This window comes from Neofelis nebulosa, chromosome 1, assembly GCF_028018385.1.
Source record: "Neofelis nebulosa isolate mNeoNeb1 chromosome 1, mNeoNeb1.pri, whole genome shotgun sequence".
Taxonomy (NCBI): Eukaryota; Metazoa; Chordata; class Mammalia; order Carnivora; family Felidae; genus Neofelis; species Neofelis nebulosa.
Genome location: NC_080782.1, coordinates 177,525,517 through 177,541,946, shown reverse-complemented (window position 1 = coordinate 177,541,946; position 16,430 = coordinate 177,525,517). Strand labels below are relative to the sequence as shown.

At 39.8% G+C, this 16,430-nt stretch overlaps 1 protein-coding gene across 2 annotated transcripts in view; it reads left to right on the top strand.

Annotated features, from left to right (window-relative positions):
• Window positions 1-16,430, top strand: part of GPC6 (glypican 6) — a 1,126,333-nt gene that overhangs the window by 1,021,920 nt on the left and 87,983 nt on the right. For both annotated transcript variants that reach the window (XM_058681995.1, XM_058681985.1), the window contains exon 6: window positions 12,474-12,617. In XM_058681995.1, the coding sequence (XP_058537978.1) occupies window positions 12,474-12,617 (144 nt within the window). The remainder of the gene's footprint in view (window positions 1-12,473; window positions 12,618-16,430) is intronic.

The window sequence follows — 16,430 nt, the reverse complement described above, 5'->3', positions numbered from 1 at the left end:
CATTGATTGGCTCTGTGGTTTTGCCTCCTCCATGATGGCCTGTGAGCTTCTCTTTAACATCTCAGATTCGAAGAGCAGGAGGTGATATACACACCTACTCTGAAAGTCACCTGTGCTCGGTGTTATTTCAATGGCAGTGAATCACCTTGAAAGGGACACATATTTTGGCATGGCCCGTGGCATGACATGGCACTGAAGAAATGTCTAATGAACAAAGCCTTCAGGAGGAAGGGGCTCGGGGAGAAGAGTGGGGTGGAGAGAGGCTGTCAGCAACTTACTCCCTACCTGGTGGTCGCACCAGTGCCGATACAGCAGAAGGTTTTAGAAGAATGTCACTGGCCTTTGCCTAATATCACATTATTCTTACATTAAGGGAATAATTGGCCTGCTGCATTGACAAGTGGCTCAGTTCCTTCTGCCTGATTTCTGAGGAAAAAAGCAAATGGCAATACTATTTATTATAAAGTTCTATTTCTATTTCTTCTTCGGGTTTTTTTTAAATGTTTATTTTTGAGAGAAAGAGAGAGAGAGAGAGAGAGAGCACGCGCGCACAAGCAGGAGAGGGGCAGAGACACAGGGAGATGCAGAATCCAAAGCAGGCTCCAGGCTCTGAGCTGTCAGCACAGAGCCTGGTGGAGGGCTCGAACTCACAAACCGCGAGGAGATCATGACCTGAGCCAAAGTCAAAAGCTTAACCGACTGAGCCACCCAGGCACCCTGTTCAGTTTTGTTTTTAAAAGAAAAGAGGGAGTCCTCAGTGATGTCTCGATTCAGAATATTCAGAATAGTTTCTCTGGTTTTTCAAAATTTCAAAGTTTATATTCTGCCCGTCAGCTCTTACTTATAATATTTCACCAAGAAACAGTGACCTCCTTGAAACATCTTTTATTCTTTGATTTTTCTATTTCTACACAGAAAACTAGAATCTGTTCTATTCCTGTTTGTGACGTCACTGGATAAGAAAGCCAGATTTTTCAGATGCTACATACAAAGAAAAGAAAGGAAGGGGGAAAAAAGACACCTTTTCTTATGAAGTAAAATGAAGGTTCGAGAAAAATGCCTACAATGCATTAAAAGAAACGCATCCCAAGCAAACTAGTTTTAACTTTCCTTCCATGTACAGGGATTTAAAAAAAAAAAAATTCCCTCCTTTTGATGATAAAGGGAAACTCCTGATTATCTCTAACCTTTGGAGATTTATCTTAAGATTTTCCTTCACTTTAACTTCAGGGCAAAAGATAAGAAGATTACCTTTAATGAAGCTTACTCAAGAATAGGTGACTGAAACTCAATTCGGTTTTTTAACATTCAGTGCGTTCTTAGAAACAGGAAGATACCCTCTCACTCGCCTGAAAGAAAGTCTTCTTCCAGCATCCTCCTTAGAAGGGAACTCCTTAGAACTTTGAAGAGAACTCCTTCCTTAGAATCAGGCTTTCCAGGGGCCACGGATGGTCGTGTTGAGGAATTCAGTAGACCCAGTGTGACCCATATACAGTCATCCCCGGCTCTTAGTGTTGCCCCCTACCCAGGGATACACCGTCCTCCTGGCTTCAGAGAGTCAGTGCCCCAGCCATCCTACATGTATGCATAGGAAGGAGCTACCGCTGTGTGTTTACAGTAACTTGTTCTGCCACAAATGTTTGAATTATATGGCTTCCTATAAGTCTTTCTTCTAACATGTTTTGCAAGTCTCTTTCATTTCACCTCATTATTCCAGAATAGATCTTAAAACACCAGCCTAGATGCCTTACAAAGTGAGAATCAATCATTTCTTTATTAATACACGTGACCTGTTAGCTAGACGAAATGTCTTTAACATTTGGGGCGCATGGGGGTGGGTGAGAAAAAGAGCTCTTCTGCAGAAAAGTGACACCTCCTCGGACACAGTGTTCTGACTTTGCTACAGGGACGGGAGTAATTTCACCCCGAATCTCTCCCAGCCCAGACTGCTCTCCGGACCATGCCTGTTTATCCAAGGGTCAGCCACACATCCCCACCTGCCACCCGCAATAGCACTATCCAAAACTGTACTCTTGTCCTCCCAGAAAGCCTCCCTCCCCAGAGATGGTGCCCTCTGCCGCACCTCGTCCTAGACAGAAACCCAGCTGACTCCTCAACTTCCCCTTCTCCCTCGCCATCACAGTCGGTCTATGATGGACCCCACTCATCAGTCATTCTAAATCTCTTTTGAATCCATCCACCGTGGTTCCCTTAATTTTATCATCTCCCATGTGGATTATAGCCTCCTAATTTATTCCCTGCCTTTGGTTTTGCCACGCTCTCATCTATTCTCCACAGTCACTGGATGGATTGCTAAAAATGCAGATGTGTTCACATTACTCCCCTGCTTACCAGCTTTCCATGGTTCTCAGGTGCCATTAGACTCAAGTCCAGACGTAGCCCAGCACAATGTTGTCCTTAGCCTGTCTCCCCAGGCCACCACTCACCACTGTCTCCACCTGGAATTATTGACGCAAATGTTTATTGAGCATTTTTTATCTTCCGAGCACCATACTAGATGCTATGGAGGTGGTAGTGGATAAGACCAACCGAGTCTGAGTCCTACTGGACGTTTTAACATAGGAAGTAAGAGAACCTCTGTATGTGCCACACATACAAGGTGGCCCTGGCTTTGTTGTTCAGAAGAACCATCCTCTGTCACCTCCATGCTTTTGCACAAGCTGTCCTCTCATCCTGGAACATCCTGTCCTCTCCACCCCGAACACCAAATATGCACCATCTTCCAGTATTGCTGGCACATGCCAACTATTTCTTTACTTCCTGGGTAAGATTCAGTGATATACTGGCAAATGCTTGCACAACCAGCTCTCAATGCAGTAACCATGCAGTTAACCATGGAAATGCAGTTATTAACTATGCAGTTAGTTACTAACCATGTAGTGCTTGCCAATTTCTGTTGTGTAAATATTCCCACCATGGTGATTTCATGCTACCAACGTGATGTCACTGAACACAGAGTAGCTCACCACAAGGTAACATTTCCCCCCTTTACTGATACAATTGGCATAAATAACCTCAAAGGCGTAAGTAATAGTAAGTAATTACGAAGTAATGAGTTTTGAGTATATATTACCTTTGTTTTCAATATAACGTATACAAATTTCTTTAAGTTTCTACAGTTTAGCTTTTAATATTCACTGTTTAATGACTGGCTTGCAGAATTCCTGAAAATTTAACGAGTGGTCTTGTGAGCCCATAAGAGCCAGTTCGAACACAGCACTGCTATTCTAGAAATCCTTCTCTGACCCTCCATTCTGGTTAGTTGCCCCTTGTGGGTGCCCCCATTACATTTATCATGATGTAATTGTCCAATTTCTTGTCGGAACCTTCATGAGAGCAGGGGCATGTCCGGGTGGCACCTATGTCTGGCCATAGTGACACTCAATGAATATTGTTTGTGTGATGGGTTGAATGGATGATACAGAGCCAGGCTGATGAAATCTACACATCTATGTAAATTCAGCAAAATGATTTTAAAACTCATAAACAAAGGGCATATAAAATAATCATTTAGCCAGGCCAAGAAGGTTAAGGTCTCTTCGTCTCCACTCTCAAAATACGCTTTGTTCAGTTCCTTGTATCATTTGGGAGAAAATGTTAAGGTGTTCTGCTCTTTAAGGAAGGCAAACGCTTCAAGGGAAAAAAATCCTCTTCTCAAGCAAATGGAACGAATTTGCTTTTATTGAAGAAACAATTTTAAGATGTATGCAAAACATCTGACAGATATTCTGGAACCAAGCTGCATAAGCACTGGGAGTAAATTTTTAAAACCTTAAAACTGACATGGTAGCTGGCTTTTGAAAATTGAAGCCAGTGAAAAGCAGCCAAAGCTGAAACTGATGAGTTGACTTGATTCAACATAACCCGAAATTCTCTTCACGGAGTCCTGAGCCTGCCCAGGGACCCATGTGGAGTTTGCCAGACAACTTGGCCAAGGGATCATTGTAATCAGTCTTTAGGGGGAAAAAAGCATGAGTCAGGGAGCAAAGAAAAAGAGAGGAAGAGAGAGGGGAAGGAAGAGAGAGAAGGAGGGGTGGGTGAAAGAACACAAGAAAAGAGCAGATTGTTCTGAGACATTAGGATGAAAACATGTTTTCTTAAAAAATCAATCCATAAAGAGAGCTGGCAAACTAATAAAACAAAAGAAAAAGAAAAAGCCTTGATATTTAAAATGTTTGTGTAATGAGCACAGTAATTTTATATATCAAAAGAAAGAAGTCATTATTAAAAGTTTTCGGTTTATATTCAGGAAAAGTCTTCGTGGGATATTAGCAGAATGCAAAAAACATTGTGAAATTAGGCTCTAGGGTGTCAGTTTAATCTTGTGTCATGGTGATGATATGGCTTTTCTGGCTATGACTCTTAATAAACTGGGATTTAAGAAAACATTTCAACTTATTCACATCTATTTACTAATGATATGTGGACAACTCCTGCACGCCCATTTCTATCTCCAGATTACACTTCTTTGAAAAAGGACCCCAACTCTGTGCTGACCCTAGACAGTCAAGGACAGGGAGACCCTTCAACTGTAGCCACGGGCAAGTGGCGATGCTCAGAAAGGGATGCTTTGCAAACAGCCTGATTTGCCTTCTACTTTGCTACAAGCAACAGCCATTGCTTGAGACGTGAGCCCAGTTTCCTCTAGAACCTGTGTCTCTTAGCTCACCCGCCATTAATCAGAGAGCCAAGCCTGACTATTATATACACAAGGTCTTACTCTCTAATTGGCTTTCCAAGCACAGTGGGTAACTGTTATCAAGCGATCAAGGAACAGGGGTTTTTTTGGTTTTATTTATCAGTTTAAACAAAGTTGTTGATTTGGTTTTGCTTTAAGTTGGCACGGTAAACGGAATAAGGGAAATATCAAATGAGTTTTTTACACAGACCCATGATTCATTGTTTTTCCTGAAGTCCAAAGAAAGAAATGTTAGGCTGATTCTGGAGAGATAATGATTCTTTGTGATAAAGTATATAAAATACATAGCACAGGGTCCGGCCCATCATGGACATTCAGTAAGTGAAAGCTCTCTTTTCCTTTCCAGTCTTGTCTTACAGAAATCTGTCTGCTAATTGCCTTCCATAAATGTTTGCAAAAGGGTGAAATTATAACTAAAAATTTTATTTATCCATAAGCTTTCATTCCCAGGGGGTTTTGTTGTTGTTGTTGTTGTTGTTGTTTGTTTGTTTTTGGTTTTTTTGTTTTTGGTTTTTTAAGAAAAGCATGTACTGTGGGGCTCCTGGGTGGCTCATTCATTTAAGCATCTGACTCTTGGTTTCAGCTTAGGTCATGATCTCACAGTTCATGGATTCAAGCCCCGCAATGGGCTCTTCTCTGACAGTCTGAGGCTTGTTTGGGATTCTCTCTCTCCCTGACAGTCTGAGGCTTGTTTGGGATTCTCTCTCTCCCTGTCTCTCTGCCCTTCCCCTGCTCATGCTCTCTCTTTCTCAAAATAAATAAACTAAAAAAACCCAAAAAACAAAACATACTGTGTGCTAGGAACTCTTGCAGATTCTGGGATTCAGCAATGAACAAAATATTTAAGATCAAATTCTTCATGAAAGATTACCCATGCATCACTCTGCATAATCCATAGATTTGATTTGTTATCCATTATTGTGCTATTTAATTGCTAAAATATTACTTCAATAATATACCTTTATATGCCTCATATTTTTAGTGTCTTTTCAAAGCATCATATCATTCTGTCTTCCCAGCAGCCATGAGAATGGGGGAGAATGTTACTCCACGGTCATATAGGTTTAAGGAGAAAGTCTAGACTCTCGTTCATGGCCTTTCTCTTAGGCCACAGCTGTCTCTCATGAAAACAATGACCACACTTGGACAAAACATATGTAAAGCCCATGCAGATATGATAGCTTCTGTTTCCTTGGGAACGACTGGGATAGATTTGAATTCCCCAAGTGGTCATCTAACAAACAGTTCACTCATCAACACTGTAATTTAAATTAGAATCTCGTAAGTAAATAAAACATTACTTACTCTCAAAATACCAAGTCCAAATAAATCTAGGTAGCATTAACTGCCACCCATATTAATATGAAAGATTAGAGTTCTGTTTGCAAATTTTCAGAACGATATATGGGAATAGCAACATCCCACCACAATAAGAACCCACTGAGCAGAAACTGAGAAGATAGAATTTTTTTAAAAACATAGGAGCTGGGGCGCCTGGGTGGCGCAGTCGGTTAAGCGTCCGACTTCAGCCAGGTCACGATCTCGCGGTCCGTGAGTTCGAGCCCCGCGTCAGGCTCTGGGCTGATGGCTCGGAGCCTGGAGCCTGTTTCCGATTCTGTGTCTCCCTCTCTCTCTGCCCCTCCCCCGTTCATGCTCTGTCTCTCTCTGTCCCAAAAATAAAAATAAAAAAAAAAAAAAAAAAAAAAAAAACGTTGGAAAAAAAAAAAAAATAAAAAAAAAAATAAAAACATAGGAGCTGAGACAGGATTGATCGGCAGCCGCTGCTTATCAGGTCACCAGTAATGACTTTTGTGAATGTATAATCAACCTGCAGAAGACAAAGAGATATAGGTATAAAGCTACGGGTGCTTCTGGAAAAGTGCATACCATGTTGTTTTATTTTAAGGGAAATATGTTAAGACGCTGAGATGTCCTTAAGGGAAAACGGCTTATATTTTAAAACCTAAGACACGGCATTCAAACCTGTTATCACCACACCTTCCTCTCTTTCTCACCTCTCGGAAACAATAAAATGTCTCTTCTTTCAGAACTTTGTAGCTTTAACGTCAGCGTCTTTAATCTCAGAATGCCAGCATACTTCTGAGACATTATTTTAGTAATCTTCTTAAGAGAGAGAATTCATAAGGCAGATATGTTCCCCAAACCCACAGGTTTTTCAAGCCCGCTAAGCACGAAGGAAAATTCTGTTGTACATTTGTGGTACCTGTCTACGCTGGGACTGCCAGCTACTTGTCCAAATTCCAGAGGTCCTCCCTTATCCATGGTTTTGCTTTCCATGGTTTCAGTTTTTCAGTTACCTGCACTCAAATGTGATCCCAAAGCAGATGACCTTCCTTCTGACCTACCTTCCTCTGTCAGAAGGCCACCACCAGTCTAACACCATATCACAGCGTCTGCGTCACTCATCCCACTTCATCTCTTGTAGGCATTTTATCCTCTCACCTCATCACAGGAAGAAGAGTGATACAGTAACAGTAAGATATTTTAAGAGGGGGGTTCCATGTTCACATAACTTTTATGATGGTCTTTTGTTATAATTGTTCAATTTTATCGCCTCTTATTGTTGTTTATCTCTTACTGTGCCTAATTTATAAATTAAACTTTATCATAAGTACATACATATAGGGAAAAAATGTATATATAAGATTTGATTCTATTTATGGTTTCAGGCATTCACTAGAGGTCTTGGAACATATCCCCCATGGACTGTATCTAATTATCTATTACAGCATCCCTTGGAGGAAGACAGGCAGATGATACTGATTCTGTTTCTTCAAGGATTAAAGCTTATGATTTGTTCCACAATCAAATGTGGCTCACCTACAACTGTGCTCTCTAGAAACTTCTCTTCTGTTGTAAAGAAAAAACCGTTAGTGACTTAAAACAGTATTTCTTCCCTTGAATTAAAGGTAGTGGGGGGGAGGCACCTGGGTGGCTCAGTCAGTTAAGCATCTAACTCTTGATTTTGGCTCAGGTCACGAACTCACGGATTGTGAGATCAAACTCTGCGCTCTTAGCTCAGAGCCTGCTTGGGATTCTCTTCCCTCCTTCTCTGCACCTCCCCCATGTTCTCTCTTTCTCTCAAAATAAATAAATAAACTGTGAAAAGAAAAAAAGGCAGCAAGGGGTGCATGCATTGTTGGCAGGAATGTAAATTGGTGAAGCCTCTATAGACAATACAGAAGTTTCTTAAAAAATTAAAAGTAGAACTACCATGCAGTCCAAGAATTTCACTTCTGGACATTTATACAAAGAAAATAAAGACACCAATTTGAAAAAATATACATACCCCTATGTTCATCGCAGCACAGTAGCTGAGATATGGAAGCAACCCCATTGTTCCTCAAGAGATGAATGGATAAAGAAGTTGAGTAATGGAATATTACTCAGCCATTAAAAAGAATGAGATCTTGCATTTGCCACAACATGGATGGCCCCAGAGGGATTATGCTAAGTGAAATAAGTCAGACAGAGAAAGACAAATACAGCCATATTATTTCACTTATACGTGCAATCTAAAAAACCAAAGAAGACAGGGGTGCCTGGGTGGCTCAGTCGGTTAAGCGTCTGACTTCGGCTCAGGTCATGATCTCGCGGTCCGTGAGTTCAAGCCCTGCGTCGGGCTCTGTGCTGACAGCTCAGAGCCTGGAGCCTGTTTCAGATTCTGTGTCTCCCTCTCTCTGACCCTTCCCCATTCATGCTCTGTCTCTCTCTGTCTCAAAAATAAATAAACGTAGGAAAAAAAAAAAAAAAAACCAAAGAAGACAAGACAGAACAGAGGCCGATAGAAAGAAGAAATACAGTTGCTAGAAGGGAGGAGAGTGTAATAGGGGAAGAGGCTTGAAATGTGCAGACTACCAGTTATAAAATAAATAAGTCGCAGGGTTGTAAAAGACAGCACAGGGAATATAGTCAATAATATTGTAATAATTTTCTATAGTGACAGATGATAACTAGAACTATTGAGGTGATCATTTTGTAATGTATAAAAATATCGATTCACTATGTTATATACCTGAAAGGAATATAATATTGTATGCAAATAAAATTCAACTTTAAAAACTTGTTTTATCTAAAAGGAAAAAGAAAAAAGAAAAAAACGTAGTGGAGGTGGAATGGCTTCACAAACACCTCTAAATAGATGCATCTAATCTAAGTGTTACATCTGAATCACTTCTCTGGGTTGGTTAGAACACCCTTCGCGGCGTATCTTGGGGTGTGTTCCCTGGAACACCCATCTTGTGAGAATCTCCTGCGCCCTCTGAGGAGCCAGAGGCCAAATAATTTGGGAAACACTGCAAGTGACCTCCTCTCTTTTGATGAGTCAGAACATGCATTCACATGACAAAGTTCTATGTACCTAAGTACCTAATTTAACTTTGACACATGGAATTTACTGCATATGTAACAACTGTTAACAACCCTTGGAAGTGATGTTTTGTGGAAAACATTTAAGAAACATCAGCCGAGACATTTTTTTCCCCTCAAATCTACTGAGTCAAAAAACAAAACTTCTAGAAAGAAACCGATTGTAGAATAACATAATTAGCTAATTAATTGTCAAGCACTAACTTTTCCAAACACCGTCTTCTAGTTTCCTGCCTTATGTATTGCATTTTATCATCGCGGCATATCTGTATGGTGAATAATAGTATTATTCCCGTCTGACAGAGTAGGAGACTCAAGTTCAGGGAGGACCCTGAATGTTGGCATGGCACTGGGCTGTCCTCAGCCCTACCTGCCACCTGGCTACATGCTTGCCCTCGGTGAGTGCAGCAAGGCTTTAAATTTCGCCTTAGGCTGATGACCCAAATCTACACCTCCGCCCTGACCACTCCTCTGAATCGAATTCTCATGCAACCTAACCTCATTTAGCCTCTCACTTAACTGACTCACATTATTCTCCTCTTTCTTCCCTTATTCCAAATATAATATACTGGGGTACTCAGACCACCATGTAAAAGGCTTATTGGTCCTTTATAATGACGTAGCCTTGGGGCCTCGTGAGCCACACAGCTTTGTCTAACTAGACCGCTGCTATCGCAAGCTCAGAAAATTGAGACGGTGCAAATGTCCCGCACAAGACCTCCTTTTGTCAACCATCCCATGAACCCCATGTTTGAGAAACATGTTGTCTCGCTAACAGGTTGCATGGATCAGAAACAGAATCACTGATTTTCACCTTATTGCTCATCTCAGTAACATGACGGATATATGTTGTTTAAGATATAGTCACTGCATTGAGAATCAGGCAGGGGATTTTAATCAATCCCGAGCAATAACAGGGTGAATGGGTGCTCTGGTCTCCTTTGCAACTGTTCCTTTCCGGTTTCTTGAAATTCCGAAAACCAGCCCTTGACCCCTGGGCATGGCCCCTCTACGTGGAAGGGTCTCTTTATGGCATTTCCTTTTTTCCTAAGGGTAAAATAGAATCTGTGTGGAAGGACCTTCAAGATTCATATCGTGACATATTGCAATGGATTTTTCTGTAGGACTCCAGCTGATGACGGGGTGAGATGTGGCTTCTGTCATAATTACAAGTCAGTGTTTTCTTCAGTTTGGGTCATAGTCTCAGCAATTTCTGCACTGAAGCCACCTTAAAAATATAAATAGTAAAAAGCTACTGGGCTATGTTGACTTACTCATGTTCTGTGATTATAATTAACACTCTCAAAAAAAAAAAATCAAACAAGTGGTAAGGTTTTCTGTTATGATGAAATATCTCCCCTGGGGCCCTAATATACTGTCAGGGCATTTCTTGCTCCTTTGATTTAATTTAAACCAGTGAGCCAGATTTTTCCCAAAGGGCAAATTAAGAAGGTCTGTTAACTCTTTCAGTGCCCTGCTTCTAGAAATTCCAGCAAGGCCATTAGCGTTGTTTTGCCCTAGGCTTTACACTTTCTCAAAGTCAGCTGTCATATTCAAAGGGATCCAGAATAGCACACTCAACAAAACCCTGGAGCTTTGGAAATGTTAATACCCTCCATCAGCAATGACCTTGCCACCGGGAAGTGATTGAGGCACTAGGGAGAAAAGGGCCCACTATCTTTATCACATGAGTTTACACCATCAACTTCAGAAATTGTGTGAGAGAATAATCAAGTGTGTTAAGACCAATCTCGAAGAATGGCAAGACAAAGTGCGTCCACTCTGCAAAATGCTGAGCCGAAGGAGAACTTTTGAATACAACAGAAGAGAAATTAGCTGTAGTGGTGGAACTGGATGAATTGTGTCTGGAGATGGGATTTGTCATTGGGAGTGGCACTGGAGAGCTGCGTGCTTCAGTAGAAGCCCGTAGTATGCTTGATGAAAAATGCTTATTTTAGAGTTAATGCAGAATCCAGTAACAAAACCGAAAGGAATACATTCTAAACATACACAGGCAGGTTTAGAATTAGCTGACGTAGAGATAGTCCCAGAAAGCTGGCCCAAATAAGTATCTAGAAGTAGAATCACCTCCTGTGCAAAAATGGTAGAAAAGTGAAGGTAAACTTCATCAGAACTTCCTGAAAATGTTGCTATAGTTTCTGTAATTCTAGTAAAGGGATCATCTGATAACCAGCAGATAGTACCAAGCTTCTAAAAACAGCCAAAAAGAAGCGTCCTCACCCCACTGTGAGTGAAATCACTGTGGGAAAGAGCCGGCTGCTCGGTCCCTAAGATCATTACAATGAAATGTTTGATTTCCCACAGCAAACCTAATTGTGACATGAACAGCTGTCAACAACAAAATTAAAGAGAACTATCATTACAGGGATTTCACCACATGGGCTTGTCCTATTTCCACACCATTGCTCCAGAGAGAGTTTTCAAAGAACTCTTCCAGTAGAGGTTTTCATTATTCAGAGGGGAGTCACTCAACGTTACTTGGCCTTATATGCTCTACAGGAAATACACTTGTCACCATAACAGGAATCCCAAACGGATATTTACTGAATGCCAAATGCAAGTACGTGAAAATGTCTCGGACGCAATTCATTCAATCCTGAAACCATCCTGTGACGTAACGATTATAATTCCTTTTTTTTAAATACGGTCAGTGGTTGTTATTTGTGGTATTTATGTTTCAGAAAGTCACTACAAATATTGAATTAGCAAATACTGAACTGATGGAGACACAGGGCTAGGCACCTGCAGGCTTTTAGTCACCTTTTGGTCAACCAACCAATACATAACCTTATTTAAGTTTATATTTATTTATACTATAACTCCTGCCTGAACAAAGTTCATCTAATACACATACTTTCTCCATATGGCACGTCACAGCCCCTTGTGCTCAGGAACACTAAACCCTAAGCTTGGGGGCATTTTAAACAGGGAAGTTGCCAAGTAAAAGCACAAAAATGTGAAAAACGTGGCACTAAATAGGCCACAGAAATGACACTTGTTTTCAGCATGAGAGCTCAGCCGAGAAGGCAGAGTGTCACCTTCTTCGGCCTCATCTAGGGCCACTCCGCCCATGTCTGCAGAAGCACATGACTATTGATTTTGGACTTACACAGTAATTTTGCGAGTAGGCAAATTCACAATTAGAAAATCGGTAAATAATGAGGATTGACTGTGTATATTGAAAATAAGAGTCAGGCCACCCCATATCTGTCTAGTCAATTCTTTCTGTTGTATTAGTGGTTGTAGTTGTTTAAGTTTAGAGATACATTGCATGCTTCTACACCAAGATCTTAGAAAGAATCTCATTGTGTAACTTTCTTGACCTTTCCAATGGTTCTTCCAGGTCTTTCAGGGATGTGGCCAACCCAAACCTGCTCCAGCCCTCAGATCTGCTCGCTCGGCTCCTGAAAATTTTAATACAAGGTTCAGACCTTACAATCCCGAGGAGAGGCCAACGACTGCTGCAGGCACAAGCTTGGACCGGCTGGTGAGTTCTCTGGGATTGATGGCCATGGTGGGCACTTCCTGTTACCAGGGTTATTCTTCAGAAGACGTGATGGGACTCTGAAAAAGTTGGTTGTAAAAATCATCTCATTCTTGTATCTGCTCCTGGTCTTAATTAGAATATTGAAAAATAATGAGATCTTCCCTTTAGGTCATGAATTAGATTATTTAAGGCATCTTATCACTATTAATCCACTCATGCAGTGGCCAAATTTTCAACTTCATATTTCTTCTGCAGTATTAATCTGAAGACTAAGTTACTATATCTTCCAGAGATATAATTACAATAGCACATTTCTTATTCCTCTGCTTCTGTTATTCAGTTATGAAACAGTGTGATTTTACTATGCATTCTCGTGCATAAAGTTTTCTGTTTGAAAGACCTTGCCAAGAGACCCTGAGTCGATGTTACTACCATTTTCTCTTTATTGTGTGTCTTTAAAAAGTTGGAATCCTTAGAAATAGTCACTCTTTGATCCACTTAAATGTGTGTCAGGGGACCGAAAGATATCTACCAGCAAAGCAATTTACTTGGAGAATACAACCATGAGCATAGTAAACACAATTTTTAATGTGTTTTAAAAATCAAGTTTTGTTGTAAAAAATTAAAAGCTCATAATTTCAAAGAAATCCGCCCAATTATTTTCAATGTAATTTATAGCACCATGAACAATTTATATACCTGTAATTTTTAGTGTTGTTAATGTTATTTTGCCAATTATCTTGATGTAAAACTAACAGATAAAAACCCTAAGGTCATAAAATACTTGAACCACATCTGATTATGTCATATAAACTCAGATCTCAAGGGATTTCTGGTTATGAAAATACTTTTATTAGTCACTGTTAGAAATTACTTTATCATTTTAGTTAATATCCTTCTACAGTGTAGAACTCCTAAGATTAAATTGGTTGAGTTTGGTCTCCAAGTAAATGCATCTCAGCATCTCTGTCTATAAAAATCATATGTACTTACAACATAAAGCCCTAGTCACAAAGCGCCAAAGTGATGGGGCAAGTGAAGTGAGTAGCCACTGAATTACGTTATAAATTTATTACTGTTTGTTAGCAAATAAAACCCCTCTTAAAATTACTCACCTTTCTTCTTTTAAACAACCAGTTAGATTCCCCTGAACAACTAGCCAATTGTTTTAAAGACATGATGGTTACCGTTAGATTCCATTTTCGAGTTTTCACGTTACAAACTTCCGTATGTTAGGATCCTTTTAACCAAAGCACAAATGGTGAGTATGGATTTGAATTCTCTTTCTTTTTTTTTTCTTTTTTTTTTCCCCCATTTTAGTTGGCTCTAACTTAGTTATTGGAGTAATTCAAGCTTTTTGGAATTTTCACAAACTCTCATTTAAGAACTGGGGCACAGGGCAAGATGAGTAAGTTCTAGCGATCTACTGCACAACATCCTGCACAACATCGCACCCACAGATAACAATTCTGTGTTGTGCACTTAAAAATCTGTTAAGAGGGTACCTCTCACGTTAAGTGTTCTTAGCACAATAAGGTAAAATTTAAAAACAATTTGGGAACATTATGCACTTAGTTAAATTTGCATTGAATTTGATCCATACAATGATATCTATGACTACTAAGTAACGTTTTTCCCGTTGAAACAGAAGCACAGTTTTCTCTCCTCTCCAGGAGAAATAAACACACACAAAACAAACACACACTCGAACAGGGGAAGTAGAGCAAGAAAAACATTTTTCTCGAGACAGCAGTATGTGTGCAATGTAGTACAGCCTAAATAAAGCGTCCGTGCCTTGCGGCATTCACATGATGTTTCACATCTGATAGAAAATAAAACTGGAATTTGAACCCTTTATAAAGGAAATTGATGATCATCAAAATGCCCCAAATGTAAAGGTCTTAAAGAGTATTGGCAAATAGCAAGCTATTTCATGCACCTCCCAAAAATGTATTTCAATCAATTTTTTTCTGAAAAGAACTCATAATGGTTAATTGTATGAACATGAGTAAAAACCAAGGACCAGACAGACTGCATAAGGACCAAATTCAGTGCATAGGAATTCAAATCAATAAATCGGTTTTATTCTAAAATGTTCTCTGACAGCACATGCTTAGCTCCTCATAGGTGTGACTTTAGGCACTGTAAGGGAGAATGGCAGGTTTATAAATGTTTTATTGAGTTAAATTCCCAAATTCTAAGAATTAACAATTTGTAATTCACAGCCAGCCATTAACCAACCTGGAGCTACATCCCAGTCCCTGAGGGCAAGGGGCTGTTTGCACATCAAAAGGAACTATACAGGGTTATTCTTGAGAAATACAAAGGAGGCCCAAAGCTAACATCAGAACTTTCCTTTGCAGCCCTTGGCGCCCCCAAGGCTTTCTTCCCTTTGAGGGTTCAGTGTATTTCTGAATAGTGGATAGGTAAACCGGTTACCTTAGACGGACTGGTTGTGTGACAACTTATATGTCAACAGTCAGACAAAATCTTCTCCAAGATACAAGCACTGGTGAACTCTCTTGATGGGTCTGCCATATATTATAGCCTATTTTGACTGTTTATAAACAAGTCTCATGTCATCTACTCCTGTTTTAATTTTCTCCTGAAAAGATGTTTTCTGAATATTTATAAGAAGCATGTGTCCCAGAAAAGAAGGATAATTGGAAAAGACTTCCCTTAATTTCTCTAAGTGTTTCAGCAAAGAAAATGCTTCAAGGACAGCATCAAAAGAATATTCCAGTCACCCCACTGCTTTTGCCAGAGTGAAAATAACTGTAAAGCTCTTGGAGATTTGCTTCTTACTAGCACTTAAAATGAGTACCTCTGTTAATTAACTTTGGGATCTTTTGGTAAATGTTCTTATATCAGTTATGATAAAGCAATTTTTTTATGTGAACTGGCAATTATGGGGTTTATTTTAGAAATAAAGCTCCTAACCCCAACCTGGGCAAGCTGTTGCTAGAATTTATATAAAATAATTAAAATAAAACTCTCTCTCAAAAATCCATCAGTTCCATCATTTAACCTCCATTAGATCTGCAAGGAACTTGTAAACTCTTTTATATCACTAGGACACATTTTCCTTTGTTCCTCTAAAGTTATATGGGCATAAAAGTCAGTCTAGGTAGTCAGTGACTTTCAGACATACTACCCTCAAGTTATTTTTATTATCCAATAAGGAATGAATGCATTTGTATAAATTCAGCTGCTGATGGAAAACTGACTCATCAAAGACAATCACAGTCCTTCCTGCCAACAGCCAGGATTTGGTGAAGATACAAATGCCATCAGCTAATTTGGTTAAGAGATTGGTCGCACGGTCACATGTGTTTCCTGTTACCAATCCCCACCCTAGTGTCTCTCTATCCTGACCTCCTGTTACTGATTTTCAATTAAGTAGGCCAGAGGTGGTTATTTGCAAAAGATTGGTTTTCTTCCTTTTTTTCTTAAATTTACACTTCATGAATTCTCTGACATAATTTGACATGAAACTATGAATGTTTTTAAAGAAACTTCCACTGGAATGTCACTGGGGGTACAGATTATAAAAATGCATCAACCAAAAGCGGTCAATTTTGTAGATCTGAGAATACAGAGATACTTCAGAGTATCGTCTGTGGAAGACAATTAATTGTGTAGTGCAGAAAATCGAGCACAATGTGCTCTGTAGCTCCTGGACACACAGGGCAGGGAGTGTCTGTCATGCACTCCAGCTAATTCATCAGAGCAAAATATACTTTAAATCGTGTGTCTTAGAGGAATATATTTTATAAAAGTAGATTTAAAAGGAAAAAAAAACAGACGTGGAAG